The 19,893-nt window shown below is 37.4% G+C and overlaps 3 protein-coding genes across 3 annotated transcripts; all 3 read left to right on the top strand.

Moving 5' to 3' along the window:
• Positions 1-1,694, top strand: LOC109725625 (beta-1,3-galactosyltransferase pvg3-like). The gene is made up of 2 exons (XM_020254870.1): positions 1-679; positions 1,255-1,694. The coding sequence occupies exons 1-2, from the start codon at positions 33-35 to the stop codon at positions 1,553-1,555; spliced, it is 948 nt and encodes a 315-aa protein (XP_020110459.1). The 5' UTR covers positions 1-32; the 3' UTR covers positions 1,556-1,694.
• On the top strand, positions 8,176-9,557 carry LOC109706838 (beta-1,3-galactosyltransferase pvg3-like). Its single transcript, XM_020227849.1, has 2 exons — positions 8,176-8,627; positions 8,869-9,557. The coding sequence occupies exons 1-2, from the start codon at positions 8,176-8,178 to the stop codon at positions 9,461-9,463; spliced, it is 1,047 nt and encodes a 348-aa protein (XP_020083438.1). The 3' UTR covers positions 9,464-9,557.
• On the top strand, positions 11,200-18,876 carry LOC109724661 (AAA-ATPase At5g57480). Its single transcript, XM_020253552.1, is given in 4 exon segments — positions 11,200-11,333; positions 17,056-17,282; positions 17,285-18,380; positions 18,382-18,876. Coding segments are annotated over 3 exon segments (1,509 nt in total). The 5' UTR covers positions 11,200-11,333; positions 17,056-17,062; the 3' UTR covers positions 18,575-18,876.

The following is a 19,893-nucleotide window of genomic DNA, read 5'->3' on the forward strand; positions in this document are numbered from 1 at the left end:
ACATTCCTCTTCTCCAATCCAACATTCCAACTATGGGGTTCATCACCCCAAGAACATCATCTCCTTACACCATAACTCTCCTCCTCATCCCCCCAGCTTTGCTTGCCCTGACTTATCTCATCCCCCTCCCCGACTTCTTCGCCCCCTGCGCCGCTCCGCTGCTGTTGTCGTCGTCGTCGTCGACCCCGTCCCCTCCCCCCGACCCCGAATTCCGCCTCCTCATCGGCATCCTCACCCTCCCCAACCGCTACGCCCGCCGCCACCTCCTCCGCCACGTCTACTCCCTCCAGCAACCGACGAGCCCCTCCTCCGTCGCCCGCGTCGACGTCCGCTTCGTCTTCTGCAACGTCACCGACGAGGTCGACGCCACGCTCGTCGCCCTCGAGGCCGCGCGCTACGGCGACGTCGTCGTCCTCGGCTGCGACGAGAGCATGAACACCGGAAAGACGTACACGTTCTTCGCGAGCCTCCCCGACATGCTCGACGGCGACGGCGGCGACGGCAGCACGACGAGTCGGCGGGCGCCGTATGATTACGTGATGAAGACGGACGACGACACGTACTTCCGTCTGGACCGATTGGTGACGTCACTGCGCGGCCAGCCGACGGAGGACTTCTACTACGGCGCCGGCCTCCCCTTCGCCGACCCCAAATTCCCCCCCTTCATGCTCGGCATGGGGTGCGTAATTTCCCATCTTTTAAATACTCCCAAATTTAAATTTAAACTTTAAAATTTGAATCCAATTCACCAATGTATGGTCGTTGTTCCCTTTTTTTTTTTTTTTTTGTAATCATTTACTAAGGAGGAGGTGTTTGGTTTATCAAAAATACTTTGGACTTTTAACCAAAAAAAAAAAAAAAATCGTCTATTTCATTCTCAGAAAAAACAGTTTTATTCTGGAAAAATATTTTATGTTTATTTGAATTTTCAAAAAAATAGTTTTCTTCAAAAAAAATTTAAGAGATCTTATAGAAAAGTCTCCTTTTCGTTAACGTAAAATGAGCTATCTAGTTATTCTAACATTTGACTTAATTAACAAATTCAACGAGTTTTTACAGTGATTAATTAGTACCCAAAGTATTATTATTGACTTTTCCATGAAAACTACCTAAATTTTGCATAATGATTTTGTAATTTTACATATATTAATGTTTTATAAAAAAAATAATCAAATCATAAATACGTGACACCGTTGACGCGTACTTATTTATTATCAAAAAAAAGTAATATGTTAATGTTTTAATATTCAACAGGTATATATTATCGTGGGATTTGGTGGAATGGATTGCCACGTCGGATATTCCACGTAAGAACGCGGTGGGGCCCGAGGACATGTTAACGGGGAAATGGTTAAATACGGGGAATAAGGCGAGGAATAGGTATAATACGGTCCCGTATATGTACGATTACAAGGGCCCTACTTCGGGGGACTTTTTGGTGGACACCATAGCGGTGCACCAGCTCAAGGAGAATTCGAGGTGGGCCCACACGTTGAAGCACTTTAACGTTACCAAGGGATTAGAAAAACCCTCTAAATTTTACCATTTTTCTTAATTTTTTTTTTCCCTTTTTGTGGGGGTTTTATTTTTTGTGTTTTGGGGGGGAATTGGTTTAATTGTAATAGATTTTTTTTTTTTACATATAATTTACGTGATTTAATTTGTTAGAAGAGGAACAAAAGTTTACAAATTTCAGTATTTGTTTGTGAATTAAAGTTTGGATTTTTTTTTTTTTTTTTTTTACTGATGTTTACTAAAAATTTTTATATTAGTATACAAGAAGGTGAAAGCATTTAAAGCAACTAATTTTTTTTAGTTTTTTTTAATCTCTTTTTTTATGTAATTTGTTTCGTTGTCAATTTGAGCAAAGTTAATTATGGCGTTTTGAAAAGGTTGAGTTAAGATCGAAATTAGTTTATAACAAATCAAATAGCGAAAGTATGTATTTACTAAAACAAATTGGGTCATAGGTGCTATTGAGTCTTTTAATTTTAGTGTTTTTTTTTTCCCTAATTTTTTAGACTAATTGAGGTTTCTCTTGTTAAATATATCCCCAACTAATTAAAAATTGATAGGAAATATGCTTTGAATGCTTAGTCATTTATTAAAGAGTACTGAGAAAAAAATTCTAGGCACCAAAATGATATTAATGTATATTTAATCTTTTTTTCAATACTTTAATTACATTGTAATATTTCTTAAATTAACACTACGATTATAGTAAGAAGCGCACGAACAAAATAAATTTTAAATTTAAGTTGCAATGGATGCGTAAAACAGTTTTGCCTCGTTAAGAAGGATTTTCGAAGGGATAAATTTTGATCATGAATATATAGCATTTTAAAGGGATAAATTTTAACCATAACCAGAACCCGCGATTTATAGCTTAAAGATGAGACCAATTATTATGTATAAAACATGGACTCGAAAACTCTATCATCAGAAATAATATGAGTATGATATTCATAGAAATATAATAACTTGTGTGCAAACATATATACACAAGCACGCAAAATAGGCATACATAAACATGCAAACATGCATAAACACGCAAAAATTACGTACATATTTAATAAAAGGGATAATATTTTCTTCAAAATTTTAAAAATATCTAGTTTACTCGTGGTCGACTAAAATGCCTTTGTTTATTTAAAAAAAATCAAATATACCTCTGCCCTCTAGGGTTCACTAATAAGATTGGGGTTTTTAGAAGGATATTTTAGGAAATATGGAGTAAATTTAAAAATTTTGAATAATAGGAAGGGATATAAAAGCAAAAAATCCCAATTTATATTTATGCATGCAATATATATAAAGAGATTTTCATAATAAATTTTTTAGAAATAAATAATGATTCTGGATTAGTTTATGTGATCGAATCATCGAGAGAGGTCCATTAACTCTTATAATTATTTTTTGCAAAATAAGCATGGTGTATATATATNCAACCAGACTCTATATATATATATATATAGAGAGAGAGAGAAAGAGAGAGAGAGTTCTATTACTATATATATTATCGATAGTGATCAAACGTTTTGTGCTATCGAATTTTTTGTTATTAAATTTATCTCTTTGACTAATTTTATCCATTATATTATACTATTAAACTAACCATTCACTCAATTTTAGATAATCACTATTATTCTAAACGCGCATCTTTTCATCTAAGAATCAAAAATCGCTTAGTACTATAATAGTATAGTAGTCTAATTTTATATATATATATAAAATTAAAATTAATGCTACAAATGCTTCGTAGAACATGCCAAGTTGCACCATGCACGTTGATGAAATTAAAGAGGGGGAATTAATTAATTACTAAATATTATCCTATATATTCTTTTTGGTAGGTAAATAATTTTGGTTTGTTATATTTCGAGAGCATTAAAAAAGAGAACAATTGAAAAAAAAAAAATAATACTGCAAAATACATTCTCATATACATGACATATCTCTTACAACGTGCCATGAATTGCGTGCATAATTTGGGACCTTATAAAATTAATTAAATGAATACATTTTAAGTTTTATAGATATATTTATTTTAAGCCTGAAATAAATCGAGTCACGCATGTTAAATTAGATCTGATTTTCTTATGTGATTTTGTTTTGGTTTTTGCAACTACACTAGTAATTAACTAATAAGTTGAGTTCGAAATCGAAACTGAAACCAACGAAAAATAATATATATGTGTACGTACATGAATTTATAGAATTATATACCAACACTTCATCAAAATATACCCTATTATTTTGAATTTTGTTGATAATTTTTTCACTATTGTAGAGTCATTAAGATAAAATTGTGTTTGGATTTCCATTTGATTGGTTAAATTAATTAATTTGGGAGTTATTTTCCCAAAAAAACCAAATAGAATTCGTACATTGACATTCTTAGGTACGTAGAACCTCACATCTCAGATCCATTATTATATAAATTTAATGTCCATGAAGATGCAAATTTTATACCCTATTATATTAAATTCAATCATCGTGTGGAAATAGATAAGTTTTTTTATTTTTTAATTAATTGATCATACTAGAGATTAGTGGCGATTACGTATGGTAAAGCTCAACCAGAAAAGGACTTCAAAAAATTAATTTACGTGTTGATTTACAAGAAAATGAAAGAAACTGATAAAACAAATTGGTCAAGGAGTGAGCGAAAACAGGTTTTAGATATGAGTGATCATAATGCAAGGTTTAATTTACAATGAGTTTAAATGAGTGCTCAATTATTTAATTTCATACATAGTGAAATAATCAGAGTCGTATTTCAAGTAGGGATATATAATTTATTTTTTATTTATAAATACTCACTTTAATTCTTATCCCATCTTACCTAATTAAACGCTATTTTTCTTATTCTCAGGAATACTCAATTTTCATCCAAACGCAAAATTCATCAAATCCCTGCTTATACCTCAATTTATACCTATTTTCGGAATATCCACTTTTTGCTTATTTCCGAACCAAACGATACCTTAGAGATGAGCAGGATTTTATCCCTACAAGTAAGGGTGTAATGTGAGCCGTATTGGGTCGGGCACGGTCCACATTCATCCGGGCCAAACCGGGCCACAGGTCAGCCCGTCCCGGCCCGGATAAAATTCGGCCGGGCCGTTCCGGGCTGAATTTTATGGATTCCCCGCCCGACATGGCCCTCTGGCCCCGATGGCACAGGTCGTGCCGGACCAGACCGGGTTCCGTACCAGCCATTTAATTTTTTAATATTTTAAAAATATTTAAAATATTAAAAAATAAAAAAGTAAAATGGTTCTTCTTCCGGTTAATATGTTAAATCAAAAAATAAAATTTAGTAATTTATAAAGTAATAAAATTTTTAAATAATTTTAAAAAGTTATGAAACTTTGAAATTTTTTTAAAAAATCTTTTTCTCCAAAGGTTTCTGAACAATAAACCTTTGGAATAAATGTTCATCCCCCAAGAAGGGCCTTGGGCCGTGCCGGGCCACGGGCCAAGCTATCGGCCCGGCATGGCCCAGGCCCATAGCGGGCCTAGCGGGAGCGGCCCAGCACGGTCCGGCACGGGATCTACATGGCTAACTCAGAAAGTCAGAAACTTTTCAAGAATATATAAGTAATTGACCCAATATTTGAAATATATTTAGTTTTTAGAATAATATTTAATTGCTATATATTTAGTAAATTGATCAATCATACTTACTAATTTGACATATGAACAAAAAAAAATGGAGTGATAAATTGACAATAATAAATCAAAATTGGAATTAGGGTTTGGCTACATTTGTGTTAAATCCCAAGTGGTCCGGCCTAAACCGGCCCAAACCGGCCCAAGATATGGGCCGGGCAGAACCCTTGCAAAATAACCTGGGCTCGACCTAGGCCCAGCATTCTCCTGAACCATTGATTCTAGATCCAAGTCTCCCTTTTTTGAACTTTTGTTTTTTGTTTTTTTTTTTAATTTAAGGACAAACTTCAATTTATCCTACTGCAGTTTAACAATTTTTTTTATTTTGTTATTCCGCGGTTTTAAAAGTTACACTTAACCTATGATTCAAAAAATTTCACTTTAAACAATTTCACTTTCTACCCTATCGGCGACATGTTTTTTTTAGTGAAACAGAATTAAAACCCCATTCATATTTTAAGAAAAGTTTCAAATTCAAAAAGGATATGCAAATTACCTGCAGGTGTTTGGGATAAGATAGGACACATGAAATGCTTCTTCTCCATCTAGTAATTTGATTAGAAATTCGAAGAAAAAGTTCACGTCTTGGGTCTAAAAAATTTGGTTGATTTCGTTTGGCGTATGTAATGTTGATAGTATGGTTAGAAAAATTGAGTAAGATCAAGGCGATCAAACATAGGATCTCCTGCTTTAATACCAGATCAAATTATACTGAAATAATTTTTTTTTTTTCCAAACACTAAATCTATCAAAAAAAATAGTAATGTAATTTTTTAATATTCATTAATTTTATTTCTCAACTCATCATGGTCCCTAGAAGTAGAAGAAAAATTTACATTAATAACAAAAAGAGATCATGAATTTGAAATATAGGTAGCAATTAAATCCAACAGCTCTATGTATTGTAATTAATACCTACTCATATCATGATCATTAAATATTTTTCTACGAAAAGTACATAAATACTTTGTACTTCATTAATTATTATTCAATTACAATTTACGCCAACTATGCAATATATTCAACTCTCTTAATTAATTCAGAAANAAAAAAAAAAAAAAAAAAAACCCATGACTTATTTTAGTAGTTAATAATTAATTATATTATTTGTACTTTGTTAACTTTTCACTTTACTCATCTTAATTAGGGACCCCCCCACTGTGTGTTTTCATATGCCTAGCCCTACATAGATGATACGGAATTAATTGTTTAATTTGATATATTTTTATAAATTCAAAGTACATTAATTCATCTTATTTTTTTAAAAAAAACTAAAAACATTATTGTGATAAGTGTTAATTTTGTAGCTAATTAAAGAGGTTTACATGTGGTCAATAACAATTATTCGCGTGCTTCGATCAAACTGATATATAAACCTTTTTTTTATTTTTTTAATTTATTTTTTTGGTCAATGAGACTATAATTAATTAAACATTTTGATCCACATGCACCGATCTCTACGTCTCACGTGAAAAAAGTGGACACGGCCAAATCCTTTTGCTTGATCATGAAGTCAACTCGCACGTATTATTATTTTACATCAATTTTCGTGCTCCATGGTTTCATGCAATTCTCGTCAACTCTGCATGCGCCTCGAGATGAGACCTAGATTCTCGTGTCAATCTCGAGTTACGAAATTATTGCGTGCACCAGGTGTATTCTTTAATTATAAACACCGCATCTTAAAATCTGATTATTATTATTTTAAAATCAATATTCAATTTGATAAGAGATCAGAGAATCATATCACTATATTTACGAGGATGGTGCATGGTGCACTAGATGAAGAAATAATTCTTTAAATTTTTATTTGTATTTTTTTCCCCCTTTTGAATATGAACAAGCAATAAGTACTCCTCTATAAGACTCAACATCAACTTCGCCTTTTATGCCGCTTCCTCTCACATGCTTTGTTGGTCTTGGTTTTCCCCTCACATGCTTTGTTATATTAGTTCTACTAAATTCATTATATTATTATTATGTATTAAAAAAGAAATACTAACATTAATATTGTGGTCCTTCACCACCATAAACCATCTCCAAAATACTTTGCGTAAAAAGCAAACTTCTTAAATTGAGCATTCAAATTTTAATTACTATGATAGCAGTCCCAAGGACCATGTAACTTTGATAGTTTTTTTTTTTTTTTTTTTTTTCGTTTTTGGTCGGGTTTTTTTTTTTTTTTTTTTTTTTTTTTTTTTTTTTTTTTTTTTTTTTTTTTTTTTGGGGCAACTCAATATGCGCAAAGAAATTTTTTACACACTATTTGTTTGATCATCAATCATTTGGGCCTTTTTATTTTAGAATAATTAAATAGATTTATGCTATGTTGCAACCATGTAAAAAATTTCTGCACACTAATTAATTTCTAGAGATTTGAAAATTTGTCTATTATATTGCATCAATCTTATCAATATATAGTAAATATGTTAGAACTAGTCAAGGCTATAACAAATAAACAAATTATTTTAATTATTAAATAAAAAATTAATGGCGACAATTTCTAACAAGTGATCATGTAATTCTTCGCTCTCTCCACTTTGAATCAGAGTAGATCATGATAGACCATAATCACGTAGTCTTGCGTCAGAAACTGTTTCCAATAAATTTTTATCCCTAATTATTTTAAAAAATAATACTATAAATAGAAGGAAAATTGTAATGTATCTTAAGCTTACATAAAATTAAAATGTTGTTTATTAACTAAAACAAAACAAGAACCCGCACCACATAAAAATTACTATGACAACTTCTTAAATTATTACGAATGCTATAATTTTACATGCACGTGGAGAGCGTAGCAAAATTCAAAAGGGCAAAACTAGCTCTGGTCAATGAATGATCTATGATGTGGAAGTACAAGTCCACACCAAATCAAAATAATCTCCTCTCTCAAAAGCCCCTCCTCCATAAGTATCTCTCCCATAGTTACATAGGAGTGGTGCAACTCTACCTCCATTGGACTCAACAAGGAGCAAAGTTGCACCAAAAGTCTCAGCCATGGTGGTGCATAAAACCCAAGTGCTCCCTCTCTCCTCCGACGTCCCCGTCAGCGCCGCCGTGACGAAGAAGCCGCTGTCCGTGTTCCCCAAACCCTCTTTCGCCGCCGGCGTCCTCCTCCTCCTCCCCTTCTTCCTCCTCGCCTTCATCTACCTCTTCCTCTTCCCCCAGGAGTTCCAGCTCCAGTCCTTCATTGCCTCCTGCAACCCCATCGCCGCCTCCTCCTACGTCGGCTCCTCCGACGCCCTGACCACTCGCGTCACTCGCGAGCCCGACTTCCGCCTCCTTATCGGTGTCCTCACCCGCGCCGACCTCTACGAGCGGCGCCACCTCCTCCGCCTCGTCTACGCCCTCCAGATGGCCAACCTCACCGCGCACGTCGACGTCCGCTACGTCTTCTGCCGGCTCTACAAGGACGACCAGCGCATCCTCGTCCCTCTCGAGATCATGCAGTACGTACTGTTAAAATAGCCAGCCGAAGTCCTGTCGGGATGCATAAATATCTTGTTCGGTATATATTTAGAGCGTGGTCAAATACATAGAATGAAATGATATGTATATTCAGCCTTTTAACTCATTTTTTTAAAAAATAAATCACTTTATAGATGAAATATGCTATATATATCTTACTAAAAAGTCTTCGGATAACTTAATTTTGACATCCAAATAATTCTATAACTTTGTATTCAAAAGGCACGACGACATCATTATCCTCGACTGCGAGGAGAACCTCAACGACGGGAAGACCTACACCTACTTCTCGAGCATCGCGAAGCTCTACGGCGGCGGCAGCGGGGCCGAGGGCGGCCGACGGCCGCCGTACGACTACGTCATGAAGGCGGACGACGACCTATTCGTGCGGCTCCTGACGCTGATCGAGTCGCTGCGGCCGATGCCGCGGGACGACATGTACTACGGCGCCGTGATCCCCTGCGATAGCATGGACCCGTTCCGAGACTACATGTCGGGGATGGGGTACATCCTGTCGTGGGACCTGGTGGAGTGGATCGGGTCATCGGAGGCGGTGCGGAACAAGTCGGCGGGCGTCGAGGACATGCTCACCGGAGAGTGGCTGCGCACGGCGGGGAAGGGGAAGAACCGGTTCAACGCGAAGCCGGCCATGTACGACTTCCCTATACCAGTGCCGATCGACGCGTGCTCGCACGGCTTCGTCCCCGACACCGTCGCCGTCCACCGGCTCAAGGACAACCCCAAATGGGCCACCACCTTGAAGTACTTCAACTTCACCCAGGGTTTGAAACCATCCAAGTTTTATCGTATAGATTAATTGAACGTTTTTTTCTCTTAATTTCTAAGGAGTTTGTAGTTTGTAACTTGTATACGTACGTTACTTGGACAGATAATGTGGACACACAATGCTAGCGCCACTTTGTTGAGTAGCTTCTAAAATTTAATTTTAATTTAAGAATTTTTTATTTAAATTTTAATACTGTATTAATTAAACAGTGAATTTAGATAGAGTCCAGTGAAGGGGAAAAAAAAAACAAAAAAGAGTTCGCATATGGCGTATATATCAAATGTTTCAAACAAAATATGAAGGAGCTCCTCAATGAAGTCACTCATAAAATGCATAAATTATACTTCAATTTATTTATTCATAAACATTGACCTTGCTTAACTCCTATATAATAAATAATATGATAAGACGAGAGGTCGTTAATATAGAAAGAGGTTTTAAAAACTCAGAGGCCTCAATAGATCTGTTTAAATGCAATTATATTTCATTTTGGAGCAGTCCCTTATGTCAGATATTAATCATGAATATAAAAAAATATGTATTAGTCTAGACCGGGGATACCTATACTCTTATAAGTATGACCCTTTTATAATCATAAATTTTCGGCTATTGGATAAAGAGATATGCGATTAGGATAATAATGGTCTCAGTTAAGATGATTATGTTCTCCTAGGAGCTGTTTGGCTCGGGTATAAAAGAGGAAATAAAGAGAATATTCCCTCTTTATACCCAAATAAAAAAAGAGGGGGGTGGGAATTATTGTTCCCATCTTACCGGGGTAAGGTGGGAACAATAGTTCCCACCCGGTTGGAAACAAGCTTGTTCCCACCCACGAGAGAGAGAGATATTGATTCTGATTTTAAATTTAAATTTTTAAAATTTATAATTTAAAATTATAAATTTTAAAATTTAAATTTTAAATTTGATATTTTTAAATTTAAATTTTAAATTTGATATTTTTAATTTTTAAATTTAAAATTTGCTATTATATTTTTTTGAAATTTAAATTTGGTCTTAAATTTAAAATATGATATTTAAAATTATAATTTTAAATTTTAATTTTAAATTTTAAAATTTAAAAGTTAAAATTTTTAATTTTCAATTTAAAATTATAAGTTTAAAATTTAAAAATTTAAATTTAATTATAGGGATAATATTATTATTATCTATTTATAACTGATAACTATTCCTCTTATTCTCAATAACCATCTAAACGCAATTTTTTTAGTTCCAACTTATACTCATATTTACATCCAAACAAAAAAATATTCTTGTTCTTATAAAAATTCATATTTGTATCTATTCCTGGTATAACTAGTTCCTACTAATTCCGGAACCAAATCTCTTTATACTTAAGTTTTCGACCGTTAGATCTATGTTTTTGAACAATTTCACCTGTTAGATTATACTATTCAACCAACCATTCATTCAACCCTAGATAAGAGTATAGTAGCCGGACTCATTAATCTAATTAACTAGTTAGGGAGGTAATTATTATTATCTTTAGACTAAAAATTTTCAACATAAAATTAATTGTACTTCTTGTATCTTATTTTCAGTGGTTTAAAAAGATTTAAACTGAACCGACTGAATAATCTCGCTACAGTGATGCTTTAAATCCGGTTCGGCTCGGTTTAATAAAAAAAAAATATACGAAAAATCGCACCGAACCGGCCTATGTTAACGGGCCGGGCTCAGCCCCGAACTCTAAACCTCCGAGCCCAACTCAGGCCCGGGCTTAAATCCTTTTGCTCCCTCTCCCCGACCCCACCTTCTCCCTCTTCTCGCCGGCGCCGGCGACGCGGTGCCACCGCGACGGCGGCGGCGCCGCCGTGCTCCGCCGCCTCGGTATCTTCCTCGGCCTCTCCTTTCATTCGTCGGAGTTCCTCCCATTAACAATGTATGGATGGAAACGAAACCCTAACGATCTCAATCGCTTACACTGGTGCATTTTGATCCCTTTTTTGTGAACTGTTCCTTTGATTTGATATCTCTGCTGAGTAGCAATAGTTGATGAATTATCGAGTGAATTGTGCAGATTAATCGATCCTCATTTGATAATGAGTTCTTCAGATTGGGATAGTTTAGGAAAATATGTGCAAAATGATGTATTTTACATTGTTCTAGATTAGGTTGATACCTTAACAATATTAAACATACCAAATTTGTTCTTGAATCTTAGGGTATGCTCATACCAAGTAGGGTTTAATCCTGCGTCTAGCTTGAGAATGATTCAACTGTAGATAAGTAAACTAGAATACAGATCAAGCTCAAATTCTGTTTAATTTTAGCCTGAGTATATGGTTCATTGCTTAATTCAAGCAAATATAACTCTTGTGATGTCGTGTTTAGACTTGCACTGGCATATATTTTTGCCCTTTGATCTATGTCATGAATATGTTTTGGTGATATAGATTTGAGTTTGATCCAGTTAGAGTTTGTCTCAAGTTGCAGCTCGGAACAAATCTCAATCATAAATAGAAAGATTGGGACTGGTTGTTTGTTTTTGAACCCGGGATTTAGCCGGCACAAGTCATTCATGATTCACTTGAACTGTTTGGCATATGCAGGAACTGGACATAGAAATTTAGATGTTTCTTAAGTAGTCTTTCATTACTATTATTTATTTATTTGTTATTATTTGAGACTTGAGTAATTATTTAGATACTTGAAATTTAGGATCATATAATGAACTTTAGGATCACTGATAACTACATTACTGGGCTTGGCTTCAAAGAGAAAACTACGATAACTTATCGTCCACCGGTGTCTCTCGAACAATCAACAAAGCCACTGACTCAGACTCCTCTCTTCCTGCTTGGAAATTGGGGTCTTTCGGAGATACAATTAAGTCATTATCTTGCAACCCTCTATTAGAAACCAATATAATCAAATTTTTTATTTTTTAAGATGTTTATAGATCACACATACACACTCTTTTTCACATGTGTATAATTCGAATTCTAGATCTACATATGAGAAAGCGGATACATATCACCTACTCTAAAATGTGGCTTTTTGTATTATATTAGTCATTAGAGGAGAGTCTCTACCTTGCTGGAACTAGTCCAACAACATTAGTGTTACAAGAGTACTGTTTGATTGGATATGCATTTGTGGGCATTCAAGTGTGTCACTGTGTATGTCTTGCGTGCTTATCACTCTGCTTGTACTCCCTACAACATGCTCTCCAGTTCAGCTACAAGGACCAAAACAAAGGCGCCTCCATTTTCAACCCACTTGCATTGAGATTGGTGCTGCACGGGGCAGGCTGTGTCTGTGTTTGTTTGAAGTTGGTACTATCCGATTAGATTGATTGAAGCTTTATGGCGAACTCTAATAAGGTGAAGTTGATTAGTCAATTTTCGCCTCCTGCGTATAATAGTAGCTAGTTCGACAACCTTTTAGGCTTCAAGTTCATCTCGAATGCTATGTCTAATTTGAATCTAACAATTCAATTGCGCCTGATTTACAATTTAAGTAATGAACTTGATATAATGCTTCACGGAATAGAAGGTCTCTTAGCTTTTCTTCTTATATATGTTTACGAGTTAGTATTTGAAACACTCGGTAGTTGTGATTTAAAATTCTCTAACATGTACACCGCTAATTCATCAGTAACATTTCGAGAAAGTTTAAGAAAATGTAGTGGTATTTGTGACGATATTTATGTTCAAATTTTGACTTATAAGTTCTACTTTGAATATATTTTTGTTATATTAGTACCAGCATTGAAACCCTATGCCTCATCCCATGTGCTAGGGAACACTACTAACCTATCCAGGTGGGGCATTGGGCACTAGGCAATCCAGTACAGGGTGGAGAAAGAACCAAAAGATAAGATTAAGAAAGAGAGTGGGGGGAAGAGTGAGGGAATATATGCCTTCGATCTCAGTAGCACCAGGTCCACATGTGAGAGTCCTTTTATATTTTATTCATTTATTGATCACTGTAGTTGTTTTAGAAACCTTATGAACCTTTGGATTCTACTGCCCCATCAGACCTTTTCACCCTCTGCTCCCTCTGATTCGATTCTCTGTATAGAGACCAATTAAATACGGGCTCTATAGTACGTTACACTCTAGAGAAAATGTTATATATGTTCTTTGTTTAATCCATCCTATGACCTCGTTGGATTGATCTCTTTTGAGTAGTTAAATACATGGTCCAATAGGTGGCAAGAGATTGTATAAAATTTTGTAATAAGGGAATAGGGGATAGGGATTTGCATCACTAATCGAGGGGGTTTAGACCAATTATGAGCCTCTTGTTTGCTGCTTCTTTGTTTCTGCAGGTTCTCCAAGGATGTTGGGAAGTGGGTCAAAGCTGGTTCTTTGCTGAAATTAATGGTTGTGGAGGTTTCTCCAATGCTTCAGTTTTTTTTTTTTTTTTTTTTTTACCCAGGAGATCGAGATCATTTGGCAACATAGTATTACTATTGCAGATTTAATCTATTTTAGAGTAAACTTTTATTAGAATTTAATTTATAAAATGTTAGAGGTGAGGATTGAGTTCACCATGATGCGGAAGTGGAGGAGTTTAAATTTCATTCTAGGGTTAATTTCTTCAATGCACTCCTCAAAAGTGATAATTTCATGAATATCCCTTCAAAGGGTAAAATATTATTGGTGCTCTTTTATATATAAAGGAAAAACTTCAAAAACGCCTCATGTGGTTTTGTACTTTTTTATTGTAATACCCTGTGATTTAAAGTGTATTAAGTTAGTAACCTGTGGTTTCTCACTTTATCACTTTAGTACCCTGTGGTTTAAAGTGTATCAAATTAGTACTTTATGATTTATTTTTGTATCAACTTAGTACCCTGTGGTTTTATTTTTGTATCAAGTTAGTATCCCGTGGTTTAAAAACCACAGGGTACTAAAATAATAAAGTGCGAAACCACATGATACTAAAGTGATAAAGTGCGAAACCATATGGTATTAACTTGATACACTTTAAACCACAGGGTACTAAAGTGATAAAGTGCAAAACCACATAGTACTAACTTGATACATTTTAAACCACAGGGTACTAAAGTGAGAAAAAGTGAAACCACAATGGGGGTATTTGAAGTTTTCCCATATATAAAAGAGTTTAGGGTTTAGAGGAAGGGCCTAGGGTTTAGTGGAGTATTTGTGATAGATTTATATATTTAGAAGAGTATTTATAATAGATTTATGTGTTTAGAGGAGTATCAATGATTTAGATTTTGAAACAGCATTTATAATATTTTTTGGAGTTTTAGAGAGCTATGTTTGAAACTGTCTCTTCATTCTAATAATATAATATATCAAGTCACTCAAAAGTACAATCTTTTTTGTAACAATTTTGCATGTTGCTATGATAGATTGCTTATAAATTGATAAATATATGTGGCATCTTTGAAGCATTTATATAAGTAATCGAAAGCCTCTACAGGATTTGTAGAGACATATTAATAATCTGTAAGGATAATATTTTAGAGTACATAAGCAAACTAATAGTTTATCTGCCTCTGAGGAGTAGAAGAGGGTCAAATGCATGGTCGAATGTAGTTCTTTTTAACAGGATATGAATAAATTGTTTTGTGATATGTGCAAGTTAATTATACAACTTCAAATTTTATTCATGTGAACTTTTGTATAAATGGGCATACAGTAAGTATTACTCAACCTAAACACAAGTGCCCTTTTCTCTCTCTCTCTCTCTCTCTCTCTCTCTCTCTCTCTCTCTCTCAATGCCTGTGCCAATATATTGTATTAGAATTTTTCTTGGGTTAACCACATATATATCCTTGTTTTAATAGGTCTTAAATTTCTCAACCACCCTTCTTTTAGTCCCAGAAGCCACTTCTCTTTCACCCTCTCTCTCTCTCTCTCTCTCTCTCTCTCTCTCTAGGTTCCTTGTAGACCAAGGCTTGCTTGTATTGTTTGGCTATGATGATCTCAGCACATCAGATTGATTTGAAAGGCCCAAGTTGCTAACAGCTAAGATCATTATTCATATGAACTTGGTGAATTATGATGAACCTGAAAAGAGTAAAATGGATTGGAGATTTCCACAACACAAAAGTGGGCTTCTCCATATTATAGTCATATTACTATAAACTGCTTAGTTTTAGAGTATCTTTCGTCTTGTGGCAGAGATCTTAGCCTTCTCAGCTGAATCTATGGGGTCCCATTTGTGCAATGTGGTTTTTTAGACCAAATTCTCTGTGGTGCTCTGTTTCCAAACATAATGACAACATATGAGGAATTTGCTTTTAATGAATACAATTAATAATTAACAACTCTTCATTATTTTACATTCATATCCTTATTCCTGCAAAGTAATCTACTAAAATGAGGGGTAAAATTAGAGAGTAATATGTCAGTAGATAATTGGAGTAATAGAGTATGTTAGAGAAGGAAAGGACTGGGGGAAGTTTTTGGAAAGTGCATTAATGTTGGGGATTTACACATAATCTCTTGCAAATCTTTGAGTATTAATTGTTTCCAAAACCCTCCGTATAAGATAAGACCCACTATAAAATGTTGGGAGGGAGAAAGATTTAAACATGATCTCTAGTAGATCTTTGTGTATCAATTGTTTCCAAGGCCAAATTGCATGTATAAAAATCTCTCCGATATCTATCTACATGTCAGGTAAAAATCATGCACCAGGTGTGTACCATGTAGGCCATGCACGACCCAACGTATTTCATATGCGCCAATCCACGTTGGATGATGTGTTTTAGTCATTTTCTTGCTTTAGAATTACTTTTAATTAATTTTAAGATTGAGTTGAAAGTATAAAAGCTTTTTTTATTTTACTTTTGTTTCTATTTCCAACAATTGTTACCTTATTATAATGTTTGGTAGTCAATAAAAGTCACATAAATCTTACTATACTTGAAAACAAAAAATTAGAGCTTTCTTTTTTCTTTTTTTTTTTTTTTTTGCGCATAAGAGTTGTCGCAATGTTTCTTCTAATAATTTTGTTTTGTTAAGCGTGATGCACCAAGTGCATCAAATGATGCTTGGAAGGAGAGTAGGGAGGGTTAGGACAAAGAACGATTTTTCTCCTCCCTTTTTTTTTNTTTTGACAAAGAATCCACAAGGGCGTGTAGGAAACTGGGAGGCGCTTCAAGGCTCAAGCTACAGGGTACAGCACCTGCTCTGCATGCTTCTATATATATATATATATATATATATATATATATATATATATATAGATATTCCCCTGCCTCCTTTCATTGTCTCTAACGTTTCTTCTTTGCAGTCCCCACATGCATACATCCCCATCGCCACCCTCTACATCTTAATTTCTTAAACCCCCCTCCATTTTTCTACAAACCAAAGTTTTTTTTTTTTGAAAAAAGTAAGAATCACATCCTTATTTACCTACAGGTATGCCATCTTACTAAATCTTTTCTGTCTCTCTCTTCTTTTTTTTTGTTTTTCAAAAAGACAGATTCGAGAGTAACCCTAAACAGAGAGAGGCCCGCTATAAATACCCTCCCCACCTTCTTGTAGGGAGCATAACATGCAATAGAAAACAGAGTCTTTCTTTCTTTCTCTTTTTCCACTACTCTGTTTTTTCAGTTAAAAACAGAGTTTTCTTTTTCTCTCGGCTTCTTTTGCGATACTTCCTCCTGTTTACAGCAGCAGGATGAAGGAGTATTGGTGGACTTCGTTGGCGTCCCTGCTGGGCGCCCTGGCCTTCGTGCAGAGCCTCCTCCACGCCGTCTTCCCCGCGGAGCTGCGCGTCGCCTTCGCCACGCTCCTCCGCCGCCTCTCCGGCGCCTTCTCCCCCTACTGCTACTTCGAAATCCCCGAGATCGACGGCGTCAACACCAACGAATTATACAATGCCGTGCACCTCTACCTGAGCCGCGCCGCCGCCGCCTGTGCCGCGGGCTGAACTCGTCGGCGCTGACGTTCGGGCTGTCGAGCAGCGACCGCGTGGCGGACGCGTTCCGCGGCGCGGGGGCGGCGTGGGAGCACGTGGCGACCCCGCGCGCGGCGGCGGGGTTCTCGTGGCGCCCCTTCCCGGAGGAGCGGCGCGCCTTCACGCTCCGCATCCGGCGCCGCGACGCGCCGCTGCTCGTCCCCTCCTACCTCGACCACATCATGGACAGCGCCGCCGACATCCGGCGCCGGAGCCAGGAGCGCCTCCTCTACACCAACGCCCGCGGCGGCGCCGGCGCCGTCGTGGTCGGCGCCGTGGACGCGGCCCACCGCGGCGGGCACCCCTGGGAGCCGGTCCCCTTCAAGCACCCGAGCACCTTCGACACCCTCGCCCTCGACCCCCGCCGCAAGGCCGAGATCATGGCCGACCTCCGCGACTTCGCCGAGGGCCGCGACTTCTACAGCAAGACCGGGCGCGCCTGGAAGCGCGGGTACCTCCTCTACGGCCCCCCCGGCACCGGCAAGTCCAGCATGATCGCCGCCATGGCCAATTTCCTCCGCTACGACGTCTACGACCTCGAGCTCGCTGAGGTCCACACCAACTCCGAGCTCCGCAAGCTCCTCATGAAGACCACCTCCAAGTCCATCATCGTCATCGAGGACATCGACTGCTCCGTCAACCTCGCCAACCGCGGGACGGCCAAGCGCCCGCCGGCCGCCGCCGACCCCGCGGCCGACATGATCGGCGGGGACGACGCGCGGACGGTGACGCTGTCGGGGCTGCTGAACTTCACCGACGGCCTCTGGTCGTGCTGCGGGAGCGAGCGGATCTTCGTGTTCACCACCAACCACGTCGAGAAGCTCGACCCCGCGCTGCTGCGGTCGGGGAGGATGGACGTGCACGTGTTCATGAGCTACTGCACCTTCCCGGCCCTGCGAATTCTCATGAAGAATTACTTGGGGATCGACGACGCGGGCGCGGGCGAAGAGAAGGATGGGCTGTGGAGGGAATTGGAGGAGGCGGTCGGCGAGGCGGAGATGACGCCGGCCGACGTGAGCGAGGTGCTGATCAAGGGTCGACGAATGTGGGGGTGCGGCGGAGTTGAGGAAGAAGAGGATGATGGAAGGGACCGAGGAGGAAGAGGAAGAGGAGGAGGAGGAGGAGCAGGAGAAGCGGGCATTGGAGAGCCCGAAGGAAGGAGGAGGAGGAGGAGGAGGAGGAGGAGCCATGGGTGATGAAGCTAATGAAAAGGAGGAGAAGGGTGGGGAGTAAACTGTTGAGAGGGTTGGGACTTGGGAGGGAACTTTAGGAGCTTTGAATTTTTCTTTTTCTTTTTCTTTTTCTTTTTCTTTTTTTTCCTTTGCTTGAGTTTGTTGTCCTTCTCTCTTTCTCTGAAAGAAGATTAAAAAAAAAAAAAAGGAAAAAAGAAAAATATGCGCAAGGGTCCTCTGGTGTTTCTTTCGCATTTGTTGAGTGTCCCGAGTTATACATCTTGTTGTTGATCTGGGTCATACATACGCTGCACTGTTGTTCCCTGGTTCTTTAGAGGAGGTTTTTATTAGTGTCTGTTTGGTTCGGCATTTCGCGCATTGCAACTCTTGCCGCAAATTGTATCTGTTGCAGCTCACTCCGCTTCGCACCGCTGGGCTAAACAGAGTCTTAGTTTTATTCGATCTCGATTACTTACATAACATATCTACATAATTGGCATATAATGAATTGACAAAATGGCTACTTTGCGCGCACTCTCTACTCACAAAAATATCCTTGGTGCAATTTACACTCTTGATTTGCAAACACTATCATCTTCAGATGGTGTGAAATTCGCAGATAAGAGGTCTAAATCATACGAAAGTGTTTTATTCATTCTTATGGTTATGCAATATTATGTGATCTTAATTAGCTTATACAAAGAGAGAGAATGTAAAGTTTGATAGGAGACACTAATAGAAAAGGTAAAAATAGAAAATAAGATAGAAATTTATGTCATAAAATGAAGAATTCGAAAATTTAAATCTAGAAACTCTTGGAGCAGAGAGAGTTTTGAACTGACTTTGGCCATTCTACATAGTCTATGAATAAGATCAATCTGATAGTTCTTTGATCTCCAATCGGATTAACGCGTTTGTAATTTGGATTAAAGCGTATGAAATCGCTAATTAGTCTTAAAAAATGGCCCCTGTGAGTACTTTTAGGTATGTGAAAAATTTGTTCCTTTCAAGCTTAACTATGCGAGGATATATAGCATAGGGAAAAGGCCTAGAGATCGATCCATCTTATTTTTCCACAAAAGGTGACACGTTACCTGGGGGGATTATTGATCAATGTCTCACCCCATATTGCAAAAGAATCACTAATCTTTTTTAAGTCGAAAGTTGATGTGTCCTATGCATTTATTAACCTCACACTAAGATTGGTCAAAGATGTGAATGTTGGTTAAGATTCTTCTGTTTGAAGTTTATTTAGCCCAGTATTTTATAGTTTGTTGCCAAGGATGTTTTTTGCAGCTTTTTTGTGTTTTATTAATGGAGAGTGTCAATGGTTGGTGTATCTGGTTCTTTTCATTTTTAGTACATGCATGAAGATCCCTA

Source organism: Ananas comosus, linkage group 2, assembly GCF_001540865.1.
Source record: "Ananas comosus cultivar F153 linkage group 2, ASM154086v1, whole genome shotgun sequence".
Lineage (NCBI taxonomy): Eukaryota > Viridiplantae > Streptophyta > Magnoliopsida > Poales > Bromeliaceae > Ananas > Ananas comosus.

Coding starts and splice junctions, on each gene's coding strand:
- LOC109725625 (XM_020254870.1), top strand. CDS start 33: ATGGGGTTCATCACCCCAAGAACATCATCTCCTTACACCATAACTCTC. Junction 680..1,254: donor CCCTTCATGCTCGGCATGGG/GTGCGTAATTTC, acceptor AATATTCAACAG/GTATATATTATCGTGGGATT.
- LOC109706838 (XM_020227849.1), top strand. CDS start 8,176: ATGGTGGTGCATAAAACCCAAGTGCTCCCTCTCTCCTCCGACGTCCCC. Junction 8,628..8,868: donor GTCCCTCTCGAGATCATGCA/GTACGTACTGTT, acceptor TGTATTCAAAAG/GCACGACGACATCATTATCC.